We start from the raw sequence: 16,895 nt of genomic DNA, 5'->3' as shown, positions 1-16,895 counted from the left end.
AAAACAACACTTGGTTATTAAAAAAAAGAAAGAAGTCACTCAAACATTTTAAAGAAAAAGTTTTTTCTTCTCGGTTTCACACGAGGACATGAAAAGTTTTCTTCTGTAAAAAAACATTCACACGTTAAAAAACAAAAGTATTCGCTCTGGATTTGTTTTTCACGTTCTCCACCTTCATAGAAACACAAACATTCGGTCCATCAGAACAAAAAGAGACGCCGAGTCCGTTTCAGGAACGTTTTTGGTATGTTTTTTAATAAATTAACGTTCATTCAAAATACAGTGCCAAAGGAATATGATGCAGCCAAACATGCTAGTAAGGTTCGTCATGAAGCACCTGTGCTCATGTTTTTAAGGTAGGAGGAAGACCCCGTCCCGTCCCGACCCGACCCGACCCGACCCGACCCGTCCCGACCCGCCCTCTCCGCTACTGCTGGCGGTTGCAGAGGCGATTTCCATAGCAACAGCCGTGGGCCCGCCCCCCTTCTCTCTCGCTCTCTCCTCTCACAACCAATCAGCAGCAAGATTCCTCAATATTCACTCGAGAAAAATTAAATCTGATCGGAAAAATGGAAATCTAACCCAACAATCACACTACAGTAATGTCCGATATTAAATAAAAAAAAGAAAAAAAAAAGACACTAATACAAAATAGACCTGGTTATTTTCCCCCAACACTAAAACAGTTATGAAAAATATATATTTTTCTTATTATATATATATTTCAGCAGCTTGGAAATAAAAAAAAAACAAACAAAAAAAAAATACATGAGCCCGAAACCGACTGAGAGTGGAGTTGTGTTGTGTTGTGTTGTTGCAGAAAAGAAAATGTGATGGTGTGACGATGGATGGATGAAGGTGTAAACTGCTGGATGTGTGGAAGACCTGTGTGCAGACAGACAGACAGACAGACGGGTGGTGGGTGGAGTCAGGGTGGAGGACAGACAGCGTCAGGTGACGGAGGAGAGGTGACGGGTGACCGGACCTGCAGTCACCCCTCTTTTTATTTATTTATTTATTTATTTATTTTTTAAACCCTCTCCGCCGCTCACTCGCTTCCCCCGTCGGTCCTCAAACCTGCTCCACGAGAAAGACAAACCTCTGGTCCTCTCGTCTGCGTCGCCTCGTGCAGAAAAGATGGATGCTGTTTTTAAAAAAAAAAGAAAGGGAAACGCTTGAAGATCTCGTCACAGGAGGATTGAATACGAGGATGCTTTAAAATGAGGCTCTGAGGAGGTTCGATCGCTCGTTTGTGGACGACGACGTCAGGATCTGCAGGCCTGATCGTCCATCGTTGAGTTTCTTGTGACGCTGGTTTTGATAAATAAACTACTTCACTAACAATAATATTCAAAACAACGAAGGATTCCAGTGGAGAACCAGAAGCTCTGCAACAAAACGGGGCCTAAATAACATAATTCAATATCAAAATCACTCATTCATTTAGTATTTTCACTCTTCATTGATTGTTTGGTTGATTAAATGTCAGAAAATAGGACATTAAGCCACATTTCATAGTTAAACGACACTTTCAACAGTCGGTTATATCAGAAAGTGGGATTTAAACGTCTCCACCGATGGGCCGAATGTCACCTCAGCAAAGAAAATCATCAAATCCATCCAGAAATGTCACAAAATTCTGTGTTTCCAGTGTTTAAGCAACAAATTTAAGCCATTTAAAGAAGTAAATTTGGACTTTGGGAACTTGCAGAGGGAGCTTAACGCTATTCTGACATTTCATTTTTTAAAAAGACAAATAAATAACTTTGTGAGGCGTTAAACTTCTCGAATATTCTGCTGCTTCCAATAAACACTTCTCGTATCGCCTCTTCACCAAACCTCAGTCAAAAAGTAGCACATTTAGTGATTTACTGACATTAGAGGAGGAGTGATTTACGAGGTGTCTGCAGATCATTCCAACACTTTTATTTATTATTTATGTATATAGTTTTTAAAGGTGATCTGTCGTCGTCTACGAAAGGAGCGACTTCCTCAGAGCCTTTATTTTGAAAGCCTACAGGAGCGTTTTTGATACTCGAAGGAGAGATTTTCAGCGGTGTGTTTGTTTATCAGTGGTGAGAAGAAGAAGAAGAAGAAGAAGAAGAAGAAGAAGAAGAAGAAGAAGAAGAAGAAGAAGAAGAAGAAGAAGAGAGGGAAGCCACAGTCTGAGCAGGAGGAAGAGGAAGAGGAGGCGGCTGGGGGATTTTGGTACAGTTGCCATTGTCATTCCAAGAAGGTTTACCAGTTAAGTGCATCATCACCCTCATCATCATCATCATCACAAAAAAATCAGCTGACGTTTAGATCATCACATTGTAGAAACAGTATGACAGACTTGTAATAATATCTAACAGATGTCACGACTGACAAAATAAAAAGAGGAAAATAAACTGAATTTCCAGATTACTAGTATTTCTGAGGGGCGTCTTTCTTTTTTTCTCTCCAAGCTCGTTTGTGTGTGTTTGTGTTTTTTTTTTCTCCCGGCTGCATTGAACGCCTCACGCCCCCTTTTCATGTTCATCCCTCAGCGTTACAGGTTCCTGGTTCAGTCCAGCGAGGTAGGGGAGCGGGAGGTTAAGAGCTATACGGGAGGGAGGGTCACCAGCTCCCCGTCCACCTCGAACTCCTCGGCTCCGTCGGGGGAGAAGAGGTAGGTTGGGGGTTTCCAGGGGGATTCCTCCAGGCAGGAGGGGTACAGCTTCCCCACCGCACAGCGGAAGTCCTTGCCCAGGTCCCAGAGCACGCGTTCGGACACGGGCTGCCGCAGGTACCAGCGGTCCAGCTCCATGTCGTACTGGTAGATGGCGTACTTGGCGCGCTCGTTCATGTGAGTCTCGCGCATGAATATGCACAGCGAGTTGAGCAGCACCACCGCCCGCACGCACGGGTCCGAGTAACGCTTAGCGGGGATGTTGGCGGCGAGGCGCCACTCGTTCTTGTTGACGTCGTAGATCTCCACGGTGACCGAGGAGCCGTCGATGGTGCTGGTGGGCAGGCGGATGCCGGAGTTGCTGACCACGTGGAGGCCGCCGATGTAGAAAATGAGGTCACCGAAGGCGGCGGCGGACGCGAAGCAGCGGCTGGTCTTGCGCATGGCCATCTCCACCCAGGTGTCGGCGCGGGGGAAGTAGCAGTACATCAGGTCGTGGGTCATCACCCAGATGCAGTTGTGCGCCACCACCGAGGTGCTCCAGTTCCAGGCGAAGGGCAGCGGGCTCATCATGCTCCACTCGTCCTTCTCGCAGTCGTAGCGCTCCACCGTTCGCTTGTTCAGCTCTCCTCCCACGTTGTCCCCGCCGATTGCATAGATGAAGCCCTCGCAGTAGACCAGCGACGGCTTGATTCGGGCACACAGCATCGGGGTTTTGGGCACCCAGGCGTTCTGCTGGGCGTCGAACCAGAAGAAGCTATCGACCGAGTGGAAGACGGCCTGTAGCTTCCCGCTCTTGCCGTGGTTGGTGATAGTGTTTTTGAGCGGGATCTGCCCGCCGGCGATGAACACGTCGTTGTCCGGCGTGACGAGCGTCCCGACCTTCTGCAGGTCTCCGGGAGGATTACTCAGCTTGTACACTTTCTCCGCCTGCGGGCTGTAACACACCACCGTCGTCGGCAGGGACCCGGACATGACGTATCCCTCGCCTTGCGTTTCTGACATGGCCTCCATGAAGATCAGCATCTCCTCCTTGGTCATGCCTAACCGCGGTTTGAAGAACTTGGGCATGGACTTGTAGAGACCCTGCACCACCACAGACTTGTCGTTGGGCGGCAGCCCCTGAAACCAGGCGCGCTGCGTCACCTCCGACAGCGCGTCGATGCGGATCTGACTGAGCACGGACGACAGGTGCTGCGAGCGCGCCTCCATGTTGTACTCCAACCACAGCATGGCTGCCTCGCGCACCGTCTCCTCCTTCTCCACGTTGAGGTTGTCGCTGCTCAGGACGTCTATCAACAGCTCGTGGGAGAGCTGGAGGAAGGCCTCCTGCCGGTACACCACCGGGAACTTGTGCTCCACCATGCGCTTGGCGCTCTGCTTGAGCTCGCTGCAGCTGAACAGGTCGCCGATGCTCAGCATGCGGACGCAGTTCTCAGCGTTTATCTTCTTCACCAGGTAGTCTCTGCACTGCAGCAAGACGTCCTCCACCTGAGAGGAAGAGAGACGACAGACGGAAGTCTTAATTTAAACATCAGAGGACGACAGAACAACATCACTGCGTCTATCTATTATTATTGAGACTAAATTTACACAACTACAGTTATTTAAAGAAGTGAATGACTCATTTTTGGCTCCACGGCTTTAATGAAGCTTAACATTCTTAGACTATTAGTGACAATAATGAAAAACATGGTCTGAGTCTGTCTCAGTAGCCTGAAGAGAGCTGGTTCTTCTTTAAGAATGTAAAGCTCGACTATGCATTGAGGGTATGATAACAACATGTCTGCTGGCTCTCAAATGATGCAGGATTCATAAACACATTCAGGAGTAAAGATGTAAGTCAGAGAGAGTTTTGGTAAACAGACCTGCAGGAAGCAGGCGGTCTCGTACAGCGGCTCCACGGTGCTGTCGCTGATGGCCAGGTTGCCGGTGTAGGCGTAGGTGATGATGATCTGCAGGGTGGCCGGGTCCACGTTCCTCAGGTGGACGTGGGTCTGCTTGCTCTCGCTGAGGCCGCTCATGAACATCGCCCTGCAGAGAGAAAGACGACGATGACGAGGAGAAGAAGAAGACGGCTCATCAGTCGTCAGGAGCTACTGAAGGAGGAAATATCTGGAGTTTCAAGCCTGTTTTTCCATCCAAACGTTTCCTTTTAAAACAAACAGAGCCTCCTAATGACGGCTGGCCTCGAGCCAGAGTGGCTGTAAAAACAGACACCGGTACCGACCGGAGTCTGAAGACCTGCGACTGGCTGCTGCTGCTGCTGGAATTCATTTTCCAGCTCCTTCAAAACAACATCAACTGACTCTGGAGCTGAGAAACAAATCTGATTTATACTCAGACGACACCTTTTAGACATCAGAACATCAAATCAAACAGCTGCTTGTTGAATAAAATCATCATTTTTTCAAGTTTAAAATCACAGAAGAGGAAGAAAACCAGCAAATATTTACTCACAAGAGGCTGTAAATCTGAGTTTTTGTCACTTTTGTCCCCCTGTTTTGAGCATGATTTCCACATGTAGACTTAACACGACTGAAATAAAAACTCATTAAACACTACAATTCATGACATGTAGCCCACGTTAATGATGACGCCCTATAAAAGGCAAAGCGCTGCAGGAATTATGTGTTAATTCACGACGCTGAGATGAGTTTACAGAGTTTTAATCACAAGCGGTTTTCACGTGTCACTCCGGAGTGAAGATGTTTAAAGGAAGGACGCGACGACGGCTCTCTAACTTTTTCTTCTATCTGTGGAAATAATGTTTACAGACGTTTACGACAAAAGGTGTGTCAAACTGTCGGAGTAGAGCTGCACCATTAATGACTTGGAAGAGATGTTACTGCTGACTGGATGTTTAACACCAACACAGTTTCTTAACGCCGACCGAGGACACCAGCTTCTCTCTGCTCGGCCTCCATGATGCTGCAGCGTTGGCGAGCCGCCGACACGTCCCACGTTTTCTTTCATTCTTCGGCGCTCCAAGTCTTTGACCGCGTCGATTTATCGCTCTTGTATACGACCGCTACTGGTGTGAAGTGGCGATTTTCATTCACACTGGTGCCAAATCTTCACATCACCTCTGCAGCGATGTGTCAGTAACGTGTCGCACACTCAGCAGGACGACGGTTCTGCTTTTGTTTGCGTTCAGATGTTTCTGACAGCGTCTCCGTCTACACGCTCGACACGCCAAACACACAATTCATCTTCTGTTCGGTCCGCTTGATGCTGAGGAATGTGCGAACACATCGCCTCCTCGGAGCTCATTAACTGGATAAACTCCTCTAACAGGGAGAGTTTTGAACAATCCTGGAATCCCTGAATGTTACATATATTTATTAGATTACACTCAGATTAAAAGAAAAGTGGTTTAGTGAGGAAAAATATCAAAACACTCCTGATTTTTCTGCCATTTTCTCTTGTAAATCATTATCAAAACAAACTAATCGAACATTATTGAGGAAAAATTAGGTTAAGTGGGAATTTTGAAGACAGTTTAAAGATTTATCGATTGATTAATCAGCCAATTATGTTCTCCACGACTCTATAATGAAGTTAATCATTGGCTGCAGCCTTAATGACAAAACTAACATGTTGATTTCTCTGGTTTTGAATGTTTGATCTTTATAGCGATGAATCTGAAGACGTTTGAACTTCTCTAACGATTCCTCTTCATTGTTTTCAGACTTTTTTGGTGGTGTTGGATTGGATGAAAAAAAACAAACAATCAGACGGACGATTCAACGATAAAACCTGTCGCTCTTGAACAGTCTGCCGTCCTGTTCGAGGTTTGTTTTGTTTTTTGGGGGGGTGTGACCGTGTCGCTCGCAGCAGGAGGCTGAAACCTGCCAGGCCGCATTACGCAACCCTGCAGGCATAACCCTGCACCCCCACCTCCCTCCTCTTCCTCCCTTTCTTCCCCTTTTCTCTCCATCTCCCACCAAAGACCTACGTGACCAGACTTTCCCCTCCAAAACACGAGCTCTCTCTCTCTCTCTCTCCAGAGTCTCCCCCTCCTCCTCCTCCCTCCTGTTCCCTGAAGCGAGGCGTGCGAGGGCGAAGGAGAAAGGAAGGAGCAGCAGCAGCAGGAAGCACTGCGACACCTCTGAACCCTGCAGGGGAAATGCTTTGCATGTTCGCACCAGATAACGAGTGCGTGGGAAACGGGTAGGGATGATCGCGGGGAGGTGGGTGCGAGAGAGGCATCAAGTTGTCGGGACCTTTTCTTGGAATGCATGTGTGAGTGTGCAGCGACCCGGGGGAGGGAGGGAGGGAGGGGTGAGGCAGGGTGTTCAAATGCAGCATGAGCTCCTGTCATGTACAGATGGACTATTCCCAGAGCCGACGCTGCTGCTGCTGCTGCTGCTCTGTCATATTCGCCGCAGTGCACACACACTTCATTATGCAATGTTGTGCGTACAAATGAGGCCTCCCCGGGGAGAGAGTACAGGTTAGAGGAGGCTTCAGATCAGCCACAGTAATCTATTACTTCAGGCAGAGTAACAGAGTAACGGAACACGTTGGCGAGACGATATAAAGGTCAAAAATGTACGTGGGAAGATGGTTAAATTCTGCACGATCCAGGCTTTTAGTTTGTTTAACGGAAACTAGAAGAATGAATTCAGATTTTCCTTCACAGCAGAGAAAAGAAGCTACATCTGATTTATGTCCAATTATTGATCATTCATATTCCTTCCAATGGTCATAACAATTAACTCAAATTGATCTCAGCAGAGTGCAAACCTTAAACGAGGCCCATCAGTCCCCTTAAATACAATCGAGCGCCATTCAATATCAAATAACCTGTGTTTAAATCTGCTAGATCAAACTGTTCTCACTCGTAGATACAAACTACCTGAATACAACTTTATTCATCATATCATATCATTTGCATCCATGCAGAAAACATAAATCAATCATTCTGAGTGACAGTAAAGGTTTTACAGTCGAGGTACACCAGAGTCAAATTGTGAACTGAATTGTGACGCCTCTGCTTAACTTAATACGTTCAACTGACAGTAACTAGTAATGTGTAATAGATTACATTCTTTAAGTAACTTGTCCAACGCTGGCAGATCAGAGAGGAATCACCTGGAGCTCCAGCTTTCAAGGAAACACTCCTCCCTGGTTTCCATCCTCCACGTATAGCGAGGCGACACTCGCTCTACCACGCTGTGCATTATTCATTGTAACTGTAGGAGGCGAGCGCTTACACACCGAGCGACAACGCTACATAACGACAGCACACCTACACCTACACCACAAACAGGCCGAGGGGGAATAATCGCCGTCTTTAAAAACACAAAGCCGGCGCTGCGTGCTGCATTATTTATTGAAACTGTGCAGCGATACGACCCGACGCACGCTCACCATCGAGCCCGAGGGTCGTCAGAAGACACAAATCCCACACACACACACACACAACATGAGTTATTCCACACCCGCAGGCAGTGGGCTCACAATGGTGCGACGCACTCACCTGAAATAGGAGCTACATGTGGCCAGGACCATCTTGTGACACGGGAACTCGGTGTCCTCCACCAGCAGCACGACGTCAGTCAGTAATTTCTGTTCGTAAAAGAACTTGAGCTGCTCCAGCAGGGAGACAGCGTAGTCCGTGTTGACCGGCCTGCGCTCACTGAGATCCGACATGGTTGCATCCCATGAATCCCGCCCCAGTTTTGAAAAGTCACACGGCCGGCAGAACCGGACTCGAACCAACCAGGAGAAAAAATTATATTAAAAAAGGATTCAGGAGGAAAAACAGGGGAGGAGGGGAGGGAGGGGGGAGCTCTTCAACACCTCCACTGGACCGAGTGGAGGTGTTCACAACTCCGATGTGAATAGAAACTTCCTCTGCTGGAGTTGAAAGATGAGACGAGGAGGTTGCGGTCACAGTCGGAAGGGGGTCCGGGGTGAGGGAAGGGGTGGCTGCTTCCCCTCGTGGATCTATCTGTCGTCTGAGGTCATGCAGCGAGGCGCCGGGGACCCGAGGTGGAGCGAGAGCACGACAACTGTCGCAACGCCGTCTGCTACATCAGCGCCTGTCTGGAAAACACAGCAGAACAACAATAAGAGCAGTCATCAGTCTAGAATCCAGCGCAGAGCTGCAGCTAACCTTTGTTTTCTCTATTAATCGATGAGTTGTTTAGTCTGTGAAAGGACAGGAAGTGTTTCCCAAAGACCGACACGACGTCCTCAAATGTCTTGTTTTGTCCAAAACCCAAAAACATTCAGTTCACGGTCACAGACGAGCAATGAAACCAGAAAATATTCACATTTAAAGCTTCAATCAGAGGATCTTAATCTATAAACTGCTCAAACTGATTAATCGTTTATCAAAGCAGCTGACAACTAATCCATTAATCGATGCAGATTTATATGACATCTTTAAAAAGAAGTCGATGAGATGAAACAGATGAAGGTGGTCAGATATTTAAAGACCAAGAGTTAAATATATCAGAGCTACAGCTACTCATCGATTAGTTACAGACTATTAAATTAAATCATTCTCTGATTCCAGCTTCTGAAATGCTGATTTAACGATATTTTCTGGTTCTTTTACTCCTTCAAGACGAGAGATAGACCGATTACTTCCCTGTCTGATTATTGTGGATTGATTTTAGACATTTTTCTGATTCTCTGTATTTTCTGCGTCATTATGCCGATAAAACAAGTTAATTTTAAGCCTCTAAACCCTGAAATTCAAGTAACTAGGAACTTAATTCATCAGATAAAAGTGGGAGTTGACGTGTAAAGTAGGAAAAACTTGAAATATGCGAATATATATTTGTTCCAGATATCAATTATCAATCTCCTTAATAACTAATGTCAGTAGCTGTGACCAAACACAACACATCTTAGCGTTTTTCACCATTTTCTGACATCTTACAGCTCAAACGACTCATTTGATGAATCGAGGAATTAAAGGAAACTGGAGATAATCTTCAGCTGCAGCTCTCAGACGCATCCAAACACAGAAACACGTCTGACTGTCAGGACTCCAGCTCCACTCCTCACATCATAAATGGTCTTTTTGGCAGGTGATCATGACTCAGAGCCATAAAGCCACGTTTACCACCAGTGATACTACAACCACCACCATCACAGCCTGCTGCCACAGCCCACTGTGGAGCTCAGCAGCAGGGAAAATATGAGGACCAAGCTAATAATCTCACCCAGGAGCTGAATATGCATGAATTTAACAACCGTGTCAGACTGATCCAGGTCTGCTGGATGGCGAGGCGACCTCTGATCTGGTGTCATCTTTTCACACTCCTGCTGCTAACACGCCCTGCGACAGCTGTCAACATGAGAGGCTGAATATCTGACATTTCTGTTAACTCTGATGTACGTTAGCATGAGCAGACAGGTAGCATGTAGCTTCCAGGAGGCTAACATTAGCGCTAGCACTATTCAAAAACTGATAAAAACACACATATGAAAAAGGAGACACTTGATAAAAAAGAGTCGTTAGCATTAGTTAGCTTCACGAATGGGGTGTTTATAGTCTCCACGTTAGTTTTACAACAATGTGTGCATGCTTTATACTGATGTTAGCATCGGTCATTGCATGGCACATCCTCCATCCAACGTTAAGGCCATCTACACTCATCAACTTCTGATGATCTTATATAGCTGATCAGCTAACTAGCGAGCTAACGAGACTCCATTTACCTCCAACATCACGCTAACTGACGATTTATGTCTGTTGAGGTATTCCTAAGAGTGTGTATGGCTAGCATCTTTTTAGGACCAGCCTGATGCTGAGCTAGCAGCGTTAGCACGTAACCGTTAACCACCGATCCACTTTCCACCATGTCCAAAACAAACCCCGTCTGCTATCTAAAACATGGCAAAGTAACATTAGACAGGCGGGCCTGTTGCAAAACACATCTCGTAAGAGGTTAGCTAACACCTCAAACCTTTACATCATCTCTGTTTCTGTGTTTTACAGCACGCGTCAACGAGATGTCCAACCTCGTCTTTGATAAAAACTGATAAATACACCTTATCAGCTAGCTTAGATGTCATTTATATCGCCAGCTCAAGCAGCGACACTTGCTTGATTGCCACCCGCGGCAAGTTAGCAACTTTAGCATCCCTGCGCTCCACAGTTCCGGGGTAACGTAGCAGTTAGCTAACGTGGTAGCCTGGTTGTTGATGCGTCTTAGCTAGCTGATGTAGAGCCGAGCTACCCGCTATCACCAGCTCAACTGTGAATTTGTTTTCTAGAGGACACGATAGGGACAAACCTCTGCAGCTGCCGCATCAGAGAGCGGTCATGCTGCTAGCGAAAACACAGCTAAGCTAACAGCTAGCAGAGCTAAATAAACGTACGCTAGCTACCCGAATGAGCCCGAGCCACTTCTAACCACTTCAACAACCCAAATCCGAGATTCCTTACAGTAAAGTGTCGGCAGAGTCCACTCACAGAACCGTCGTGATGGCTTTTCTCGTCAGAAGAAAGTGCCAAGTAAGCTCCTCCAGCTGAATTTAGACATTAAAGTGTTGTGTAGCAGCGTTGAGCAGCGGACAACCTTTCAGCGCATCATAAGCGCCTGAAAGACCAGAGGCCAAATGAGGATACTGCGCATGCGCCTCAAAACCAAGCAGCCTGGCCCGGTTACGAAAGGAACATCGACCCCTGCTGGCCAGACCGAGACATGACAGATCAATTATTATTGATCAATTAAACAAGATACTCAGTTATTGATGGTGTCTAGTTAAAAAGGACATTTATATCTTCAAAACAAGAAAATATTCCCATAGTAAATCATTAGTTTGAGATGAAAAGTCATAATTATGAGACATAAAGTCACAAATATGAGATTAAAAAGTAATTATTCTGAGATAAAATCATGATTATGAGGAAAAAAGTAACAGATATGAGATAAAAGGTAAAAAAAAAAAAAAAAAAAAAAAAAATGAAATTATGACATAAGAAGATCATAATTATGAAAACAAAAGTCACAAATCTGAGAAAAAAAGATACAATTATGGGAAATAAAAAAAAAATTATGAGATAAAAAGTCACAAATATGAGATTAAAAAAGATAATTCTGATATAAAGTTATCATTATGAGATTAATAATTCATAATTCTGAGATCATATGTAAAAATCTATGAAAAAATATGACATTATGACATAAAAAGATCATAATTATGAGACCAAAAGTCCAAAATATGAGAAATAAAGTCATAATTATGAGACCTAAAGTCACAAATATTACATAAGAAAAAGTAAACAGTATAATAAAAGTCATAATTAAGAGAGAAGTCATATTCATGAGATGTAAAGTCACACATACGAAATTAAAAATTCATAATTATGAGAAAAGTAACAGAAATGAGATAAATGGTAAAAAACTATATGAGAAAAAAAATGAAATAATGAGATTAGAAATGTCATGGATATAAAACAAAATGTCATAATTATGAGATCAAATGTAAAAAAAACTATGCAAAAGAAGATGAAATTATGATATAAAAAGATCATGATTATGAGACACGAGTCACAAATATGACATAAGAAAAGTAAACATTATGAGAAAAAACACAAAATTATGAAATAAAGTCATATTATTGAGATAAAAAGACACAAATATGAGATTAAAAAGTCATTATTCTGAGATAAAATCATAATTATGAGATCAAATGTAAAAAAACTATGAGAAACAGATGAAATCATGACATAAAAAGATCATAATTATGAAACCAAAAGTCACAAACATGAGGAAAAAGACTAAATTAAGTGATAATTAGGATAAAAGTAAAAAAAAAATGACATAAAAATGTCACAGATATAAAATAAAATGTCATAATTATGAGAAAACTAAAGTCACAAATATTAGATTAAAAAGTCAAAATTATGACAAAAAAGACCAAATTAAGTGATAATTATGAAAAACAGCAAAAGCTATGAGATTAAAAGTCACAAAAATGAGGAAATCAAAAGCTACTTTGTAATGACTGCCTTCAGTCTGAGTGCTGATTGGTCGACCTGCAGCTCACAGCAGCAGCAGCTGTTTCCTATTTGACTGATGAGCCGAGATGTTTGGCCTTTTGTTAGTAGAGCGTCATGAAGACCTGAGAGTGAAGCGTCTCTACTTCTGTTTATCCAAGAATTGATCGTAAAACTCGTTTATAATCGTTTGAATCTCGGAGGATGTTTATTTGTTTGTGTTTGTCCCTCTGAGGTGTTTTATTTCCGACAGGTTGAGCAAAAAGCACGAGACACAAAATGGACGGTAAGATTTCCCTTATTTCACATCCATTGTTTGTTTCTGAGCTGTGTGTCACTTTTCTTAACATCACTCAGCTGAATATTTGTGTTATGTCTATGTTTTTTCACTCTTACACAAGTGAAAAATCCTCCTAATAACTTAATTTTTCCAACGAATGTTAGCGAAGTAAATCAAAACCGCAGAAAAGTAAAAGCTTAACAAGTCTTTCGGCTCAATTTCCTGTTTCTCTCGTCACTGATGAGGGTTTGAAATACCAGTTGGCGGGCAATAAACCATCACCTTTTAAGTTTGTATTTCAACTTGAATCTTTAGAAACATCTGTGCTTTTTAAACTGCTGCTTCCTGCAGACGGCGGCAAACCACCTCACGCATTCGGCAGTGGACAGCAGCGACCTCAACACCCCCGACCGTTTTTCTACGTCCAGCCTCCGTCTCAACCTTACTTCATGTACCAGCAGTGGCCGCTGACCAACCCATACAGTCACTACGGTCTTCCTGGCGGTATCCAGCTTTTTGAAAACCCCTCTTTGATTTGTTATCGATCACGTGAAATCTCATTATGTGTTTTTTGTTTGCAGGTTTTAACTTTGGTCGTCCTTGCATCCCGCACCCGTACCAGTACATGCAGTACCCCGGCTTTGTCTTCCCACATGCCCCGATCTATCCGATGGATCACAGGCGGATGTTCGAGCCTCGCTTCCACGCTCCGACCTGGAGCGATGTGCCTCGCCAGTATCATCACCCGCAGCCTCACGGGAGGCGGGAAACGGCCTGTTCAGAGGCTCAGACTGACCCGAGCGACGCCATCACCAAACTCATCGAGTGCTTGGACAAGATCCGAGGCGGCGACAGAGAGCTGGACTCGGGCGTCGCCTCGCAGTCCTCAGGGATGTTTTCTCCGGATGAGGAGAAGAAGAGTGAGGAGCAGGGTCACGTCCTGCCTTCAGTGCCTGATGTTCACTTTGAGTCTCCAGCCGTGACCTTCAGTGACTCCACGATGGCGGTGTACGACGCCGAGTCCAGCCAGAGGAGCCTGGACGCCCTGAGCACTCCTGGATGCTGGTCAGGAGGATTGGAAGAGGAGCTTCCCCTCGATAGTTCCTCCATTCATGAGGAGTGCGAACAGGAAGACCTCCTCCCTCCTGAGAAGGGAGAGGTCACGGATATCCAGTCAGATACCTCCGTGACCGAGTCGAGCGTTCCCAAATGTGGCGCCGAAAAGCTCCTACCTTCTTCCAATCAACCGCCGATCGCAGATTCAAAGAACGAACAGAAATCCGATCGAAACTTCAAGATCCTCAAGCTGCCCTTCGATGGCGTCTTGTCTCCTGGAGGTGCTGCAGCCAACATGTCCTCCCCCACCAACGCCTCTGCTCCATACTACTACAACTACCTCTCCATGCACTCCACCCATGAGCGGCTGAGCGTCCTCAGTCCGTCTCTGGACGAGCTGTCCTCCAGAGACGAGATGTTCTCCACAGACCTGGACGACGCAGATCTGTTCCCCAAACACGTGTACGCAGGCCGGAGGCTGCCAGAGGTTGTGAGCGGATCTCCTCATGCTGCTGGGGAAGTGGAGGAAGTTCGGCTGCCGGGGTCCAAGAAGTTCATGTGCGCCTGCTGTGGGAAGAACCTCCCGAAAGGGTCCGGAAGGAGCAAAGTCCATGGCTCCAAGATATACAGGGATGAAGCCGGAGACTCTGAGGAGGACGGCAGGTATGGACGAGGGTGTGAGCAGCCGGTCAGGGTGGTCGTCAGGAAGCATTCAGCACCCAGGAAGCCTCAATCCGTCCCACCGAGACATGCGGGAAAACCCTGGTACAAGAGAGGCCAGTACAAGGATCAGCCGGATCCGGTCAGCAAGGAGGAAGGTCGTGATGTTTGTAAGAAGGAGGCAGCTGACGGAGGAGAAGGTGGAGACGGGATGAGTGGTGAGCTGCAGTGCAGGACGTGTCAGGGTAAGTCTTGTTCCCACCACATCACGCTAGATTTGGCTAATGTTGGCGAGGGAAAAACTGGCATGCCCATTTTCAAAGTGCTCCCTTGACCTCTCATCTCAAGATATCTGACTTTAAATGTGTCCAATGGGTGACCACGACCCTCCTCTTCAGACGTACCCACTATATGCTGATCCCATGCAGTTTTTGTCAAAAAGTTAGTCTTCATATTAGCCATTTTATTGTAATGTCCCAGATAACCTGAACCTGCTGCCGGATTGAGAAAGGAGGTCATGTTTGTTTCGAAGGTGTGTTGCTTCTAAAAAAATGGTGCATTCCCATTTAATTCAGCGTAGAAACAAATTAAATAAAACAGTTTTTCTACTGAAGAATCAAAAATGGCTGCTGATATAATTTTGAATAAAAAAAACATTATCCAGGATACATTTTCTTGCCTGTCTTGGTACTAGAATGCTTGTCTGGACGAAGATTGTTTTTGTTTAAAACCCTGTTTTTCCAAGAGTTACAACTACACTGTCTTCTTTACAAAAGTACATTTATTTGAGACACTTTGGTTACGAGACTCAGGCTGATGAACGTCTCAAACGTCGCAAATGGAATGATCTTTTTGCAAGTTAAAGTGTGCAAAAGTTTGCTTGCGATTCTCAACTTTTTTCTCACTTGTCGCTCTCATACACACCTGGCTCATGAAAAAGTTGTGTGGAAGTACGTTTATTAGATTTGCACACATTGTTCTGATGTTACAAATGCAGAGCTGGCTGGTTGCATAATAAAGCAGCCTATGGTGACACGTCTATCTTTTGTTTGTACACAGCTGTAGTTGGGAATAATGTACGACATGTGGGAACTTATTTGCAGACAGACTCTGCAGAGAAGATGTGACCACGTCAGATCAGAGCAGGTGGGGCGACGGTGACGTGATTCCCAGGAGACGACAAGCAGCCGCTCCCCAACGACAAGGTTCAATTTAACACTTGCATGTCTGTTTAATATCAATCTTGTCCTTTAAAACTTTACTACGACCCTTTGCCTTCTTGATATTTCTTTATTCTCACTCCCTCTGGACAGAGATGAGCTCTCAGAGGAAAGTGATGTACCACCGGCCGACAGATGAGGATGACGATGAGCCGCCACCAGTTCACTGGGAGAGAGGTTAATGTCCGAACACAACACCGTTAACTTCGACCAACCTGTCACATTTTCTTTAATATGTTTCTCTCCGTCAGGCTCTATGATGAGAGGAGAACCAAGATGTTGACGTCCCACCGGATTGACTTGTTGAATGAAGTGTGTTGAACTGTAGGTGAAACACACACATGAACACACACTTCTGTCCCGGTGGAAAAATATGTTGTAATGTAATGTTATTCCTCCTCAGGTCCCCCTCAAGGGTGTAATTGTTCCAGGACCATGAGTAATATTGAGAGCACCAGGTGAAATGCACTGCACAGAGAGAACCTCTTCACGTTTAGATGAAAGTGGGAAAAAATATGTATAAAGTTTACGCAGTGACACAGTTTAATGATTTATGAATTTCACAAACTGGGCTGAGAGGTTGTGTTACAGATGATGGTGTCACTGTTTGGGGCCAGTCCAATAAAATATTGTCATTATTTAAACCGTGTGTGTGTCGTTTCCTCATCAGTGACCAGCTGAGCAGAAATGCCAAAAGTGTTGATTCCCTCTGATCAAATACTGAATATATTTGCTTTATGGACATTTGAAGCTGTCACTTTATGACTTTGTTCTTTTGAATGCACAATATTTAATTTCTCTCTATTATAAACAAAAGGAAAGACGGAATAAACACCTGGAGTCACGTAAGATACTGCTCTGATCCCGTTTATCGACGGGAGGAGAGCTCAGATTACTTTTTCCTTTATCCTCACTCCTGTTGATCAGCCTGACTGCAGCAGTGATCCGGAGCTGACCTCCGGTGTCGATAGTTTCTGTAATGTTGACTGCTGACTTGAGCTGGAGGGGAAATGGACTTTACTTGATGAACGTAACGTTACAGAGAACCAGAACCAGAGT

At 45.0% G+C, this 16,895-nt stretch overlaps 2 protein-coding genes across 5 annotated transcripts; one reads left to right on the top strand and one right to left on the bottom strand.

Annotated features, from left to right (window-relative positions):
- Positions 1-826: 826 nt before the first annotated feature.
- On the bottom strand, positions 827-11,223 carry kbtbd2 (kelch repeat and BTB (POZ) domain containing 2). 4 transcript variants are annotated; one of them, XM_030398907.1, is made up of 4 exons: positions 11,064-11,223; positions 8,136-8,704; positions 4,519-4,684; positions 827-4,141 (listed from the first exon to the last, which is right to left on the bottom strand). In XM_030398907.1, the coding sequence occupies exons 2-4, from the start codon at positions 8,306-8,308 to the stop codon at positions 2,582-2,584; spliced, it is 1,899 nt and encodes a 632-aa protein (XP_030254767.1). In that variant the 5' UTR covers positions 8,309-8,704; positions 11,064-11,223; the 3' UTR covers positions 827-2,581. The 4 variants fall into 4 exon arrangements, with proteins under 4 accessions (XP_030254767.1, XP_030254768.1, XP_030254769.1 ...); XM_030398908.1 differs by having other exon boundaries at positions 8,136-8,700; XM_030398909.1 differs by having other exon boundaries at positions 11,091-11,223.
- Positions 11,224-12,700: 1,477 nt separating this feature from the next.
- Positions 12,701-16,480, top strand: LOC115569691 (uncharacterized). The gene is made up of 7 exons (XM_030397732.1): positions 12,701-12,906; positions 13,252-13,404; positions 13,482-14,861; positions 15,720-15,821; positions 15,930-16,013; positions 16,088-16,160; positions 16,240-16,480. Exons 1-6 carry the CDS (start codon positions 12,900-12,902, stop codon positions 16,117-16,119), a joined length of 1,758 nt encoding a protein of 585 aa, XP_030253592.1. The 5' UTR covers positions 12,701-12,899; the 3' UTR covers positions 16,120-16,160; positions 16,240-16,480.
- The last annotated feature ends 415 nt before the right edge of the window (positions 16,481-16,895 follow it).

This window comes from Sparus aurata, chromosome 19, assembly GCF_900880675.1.
Source record: "Sparus aurata chromosome 19, fSpaAur1.1, whole genome shotgun sequence".
NCBI classification, from domain to species: Eukaryota; Metazoa; Chordata; class Actinopteri; order Spariformes; family Sparidae; genus Sparus; species Sparus aurata.
This window is presented reverse-complemented; position numbering and strand designations above follow the sequence as displayed.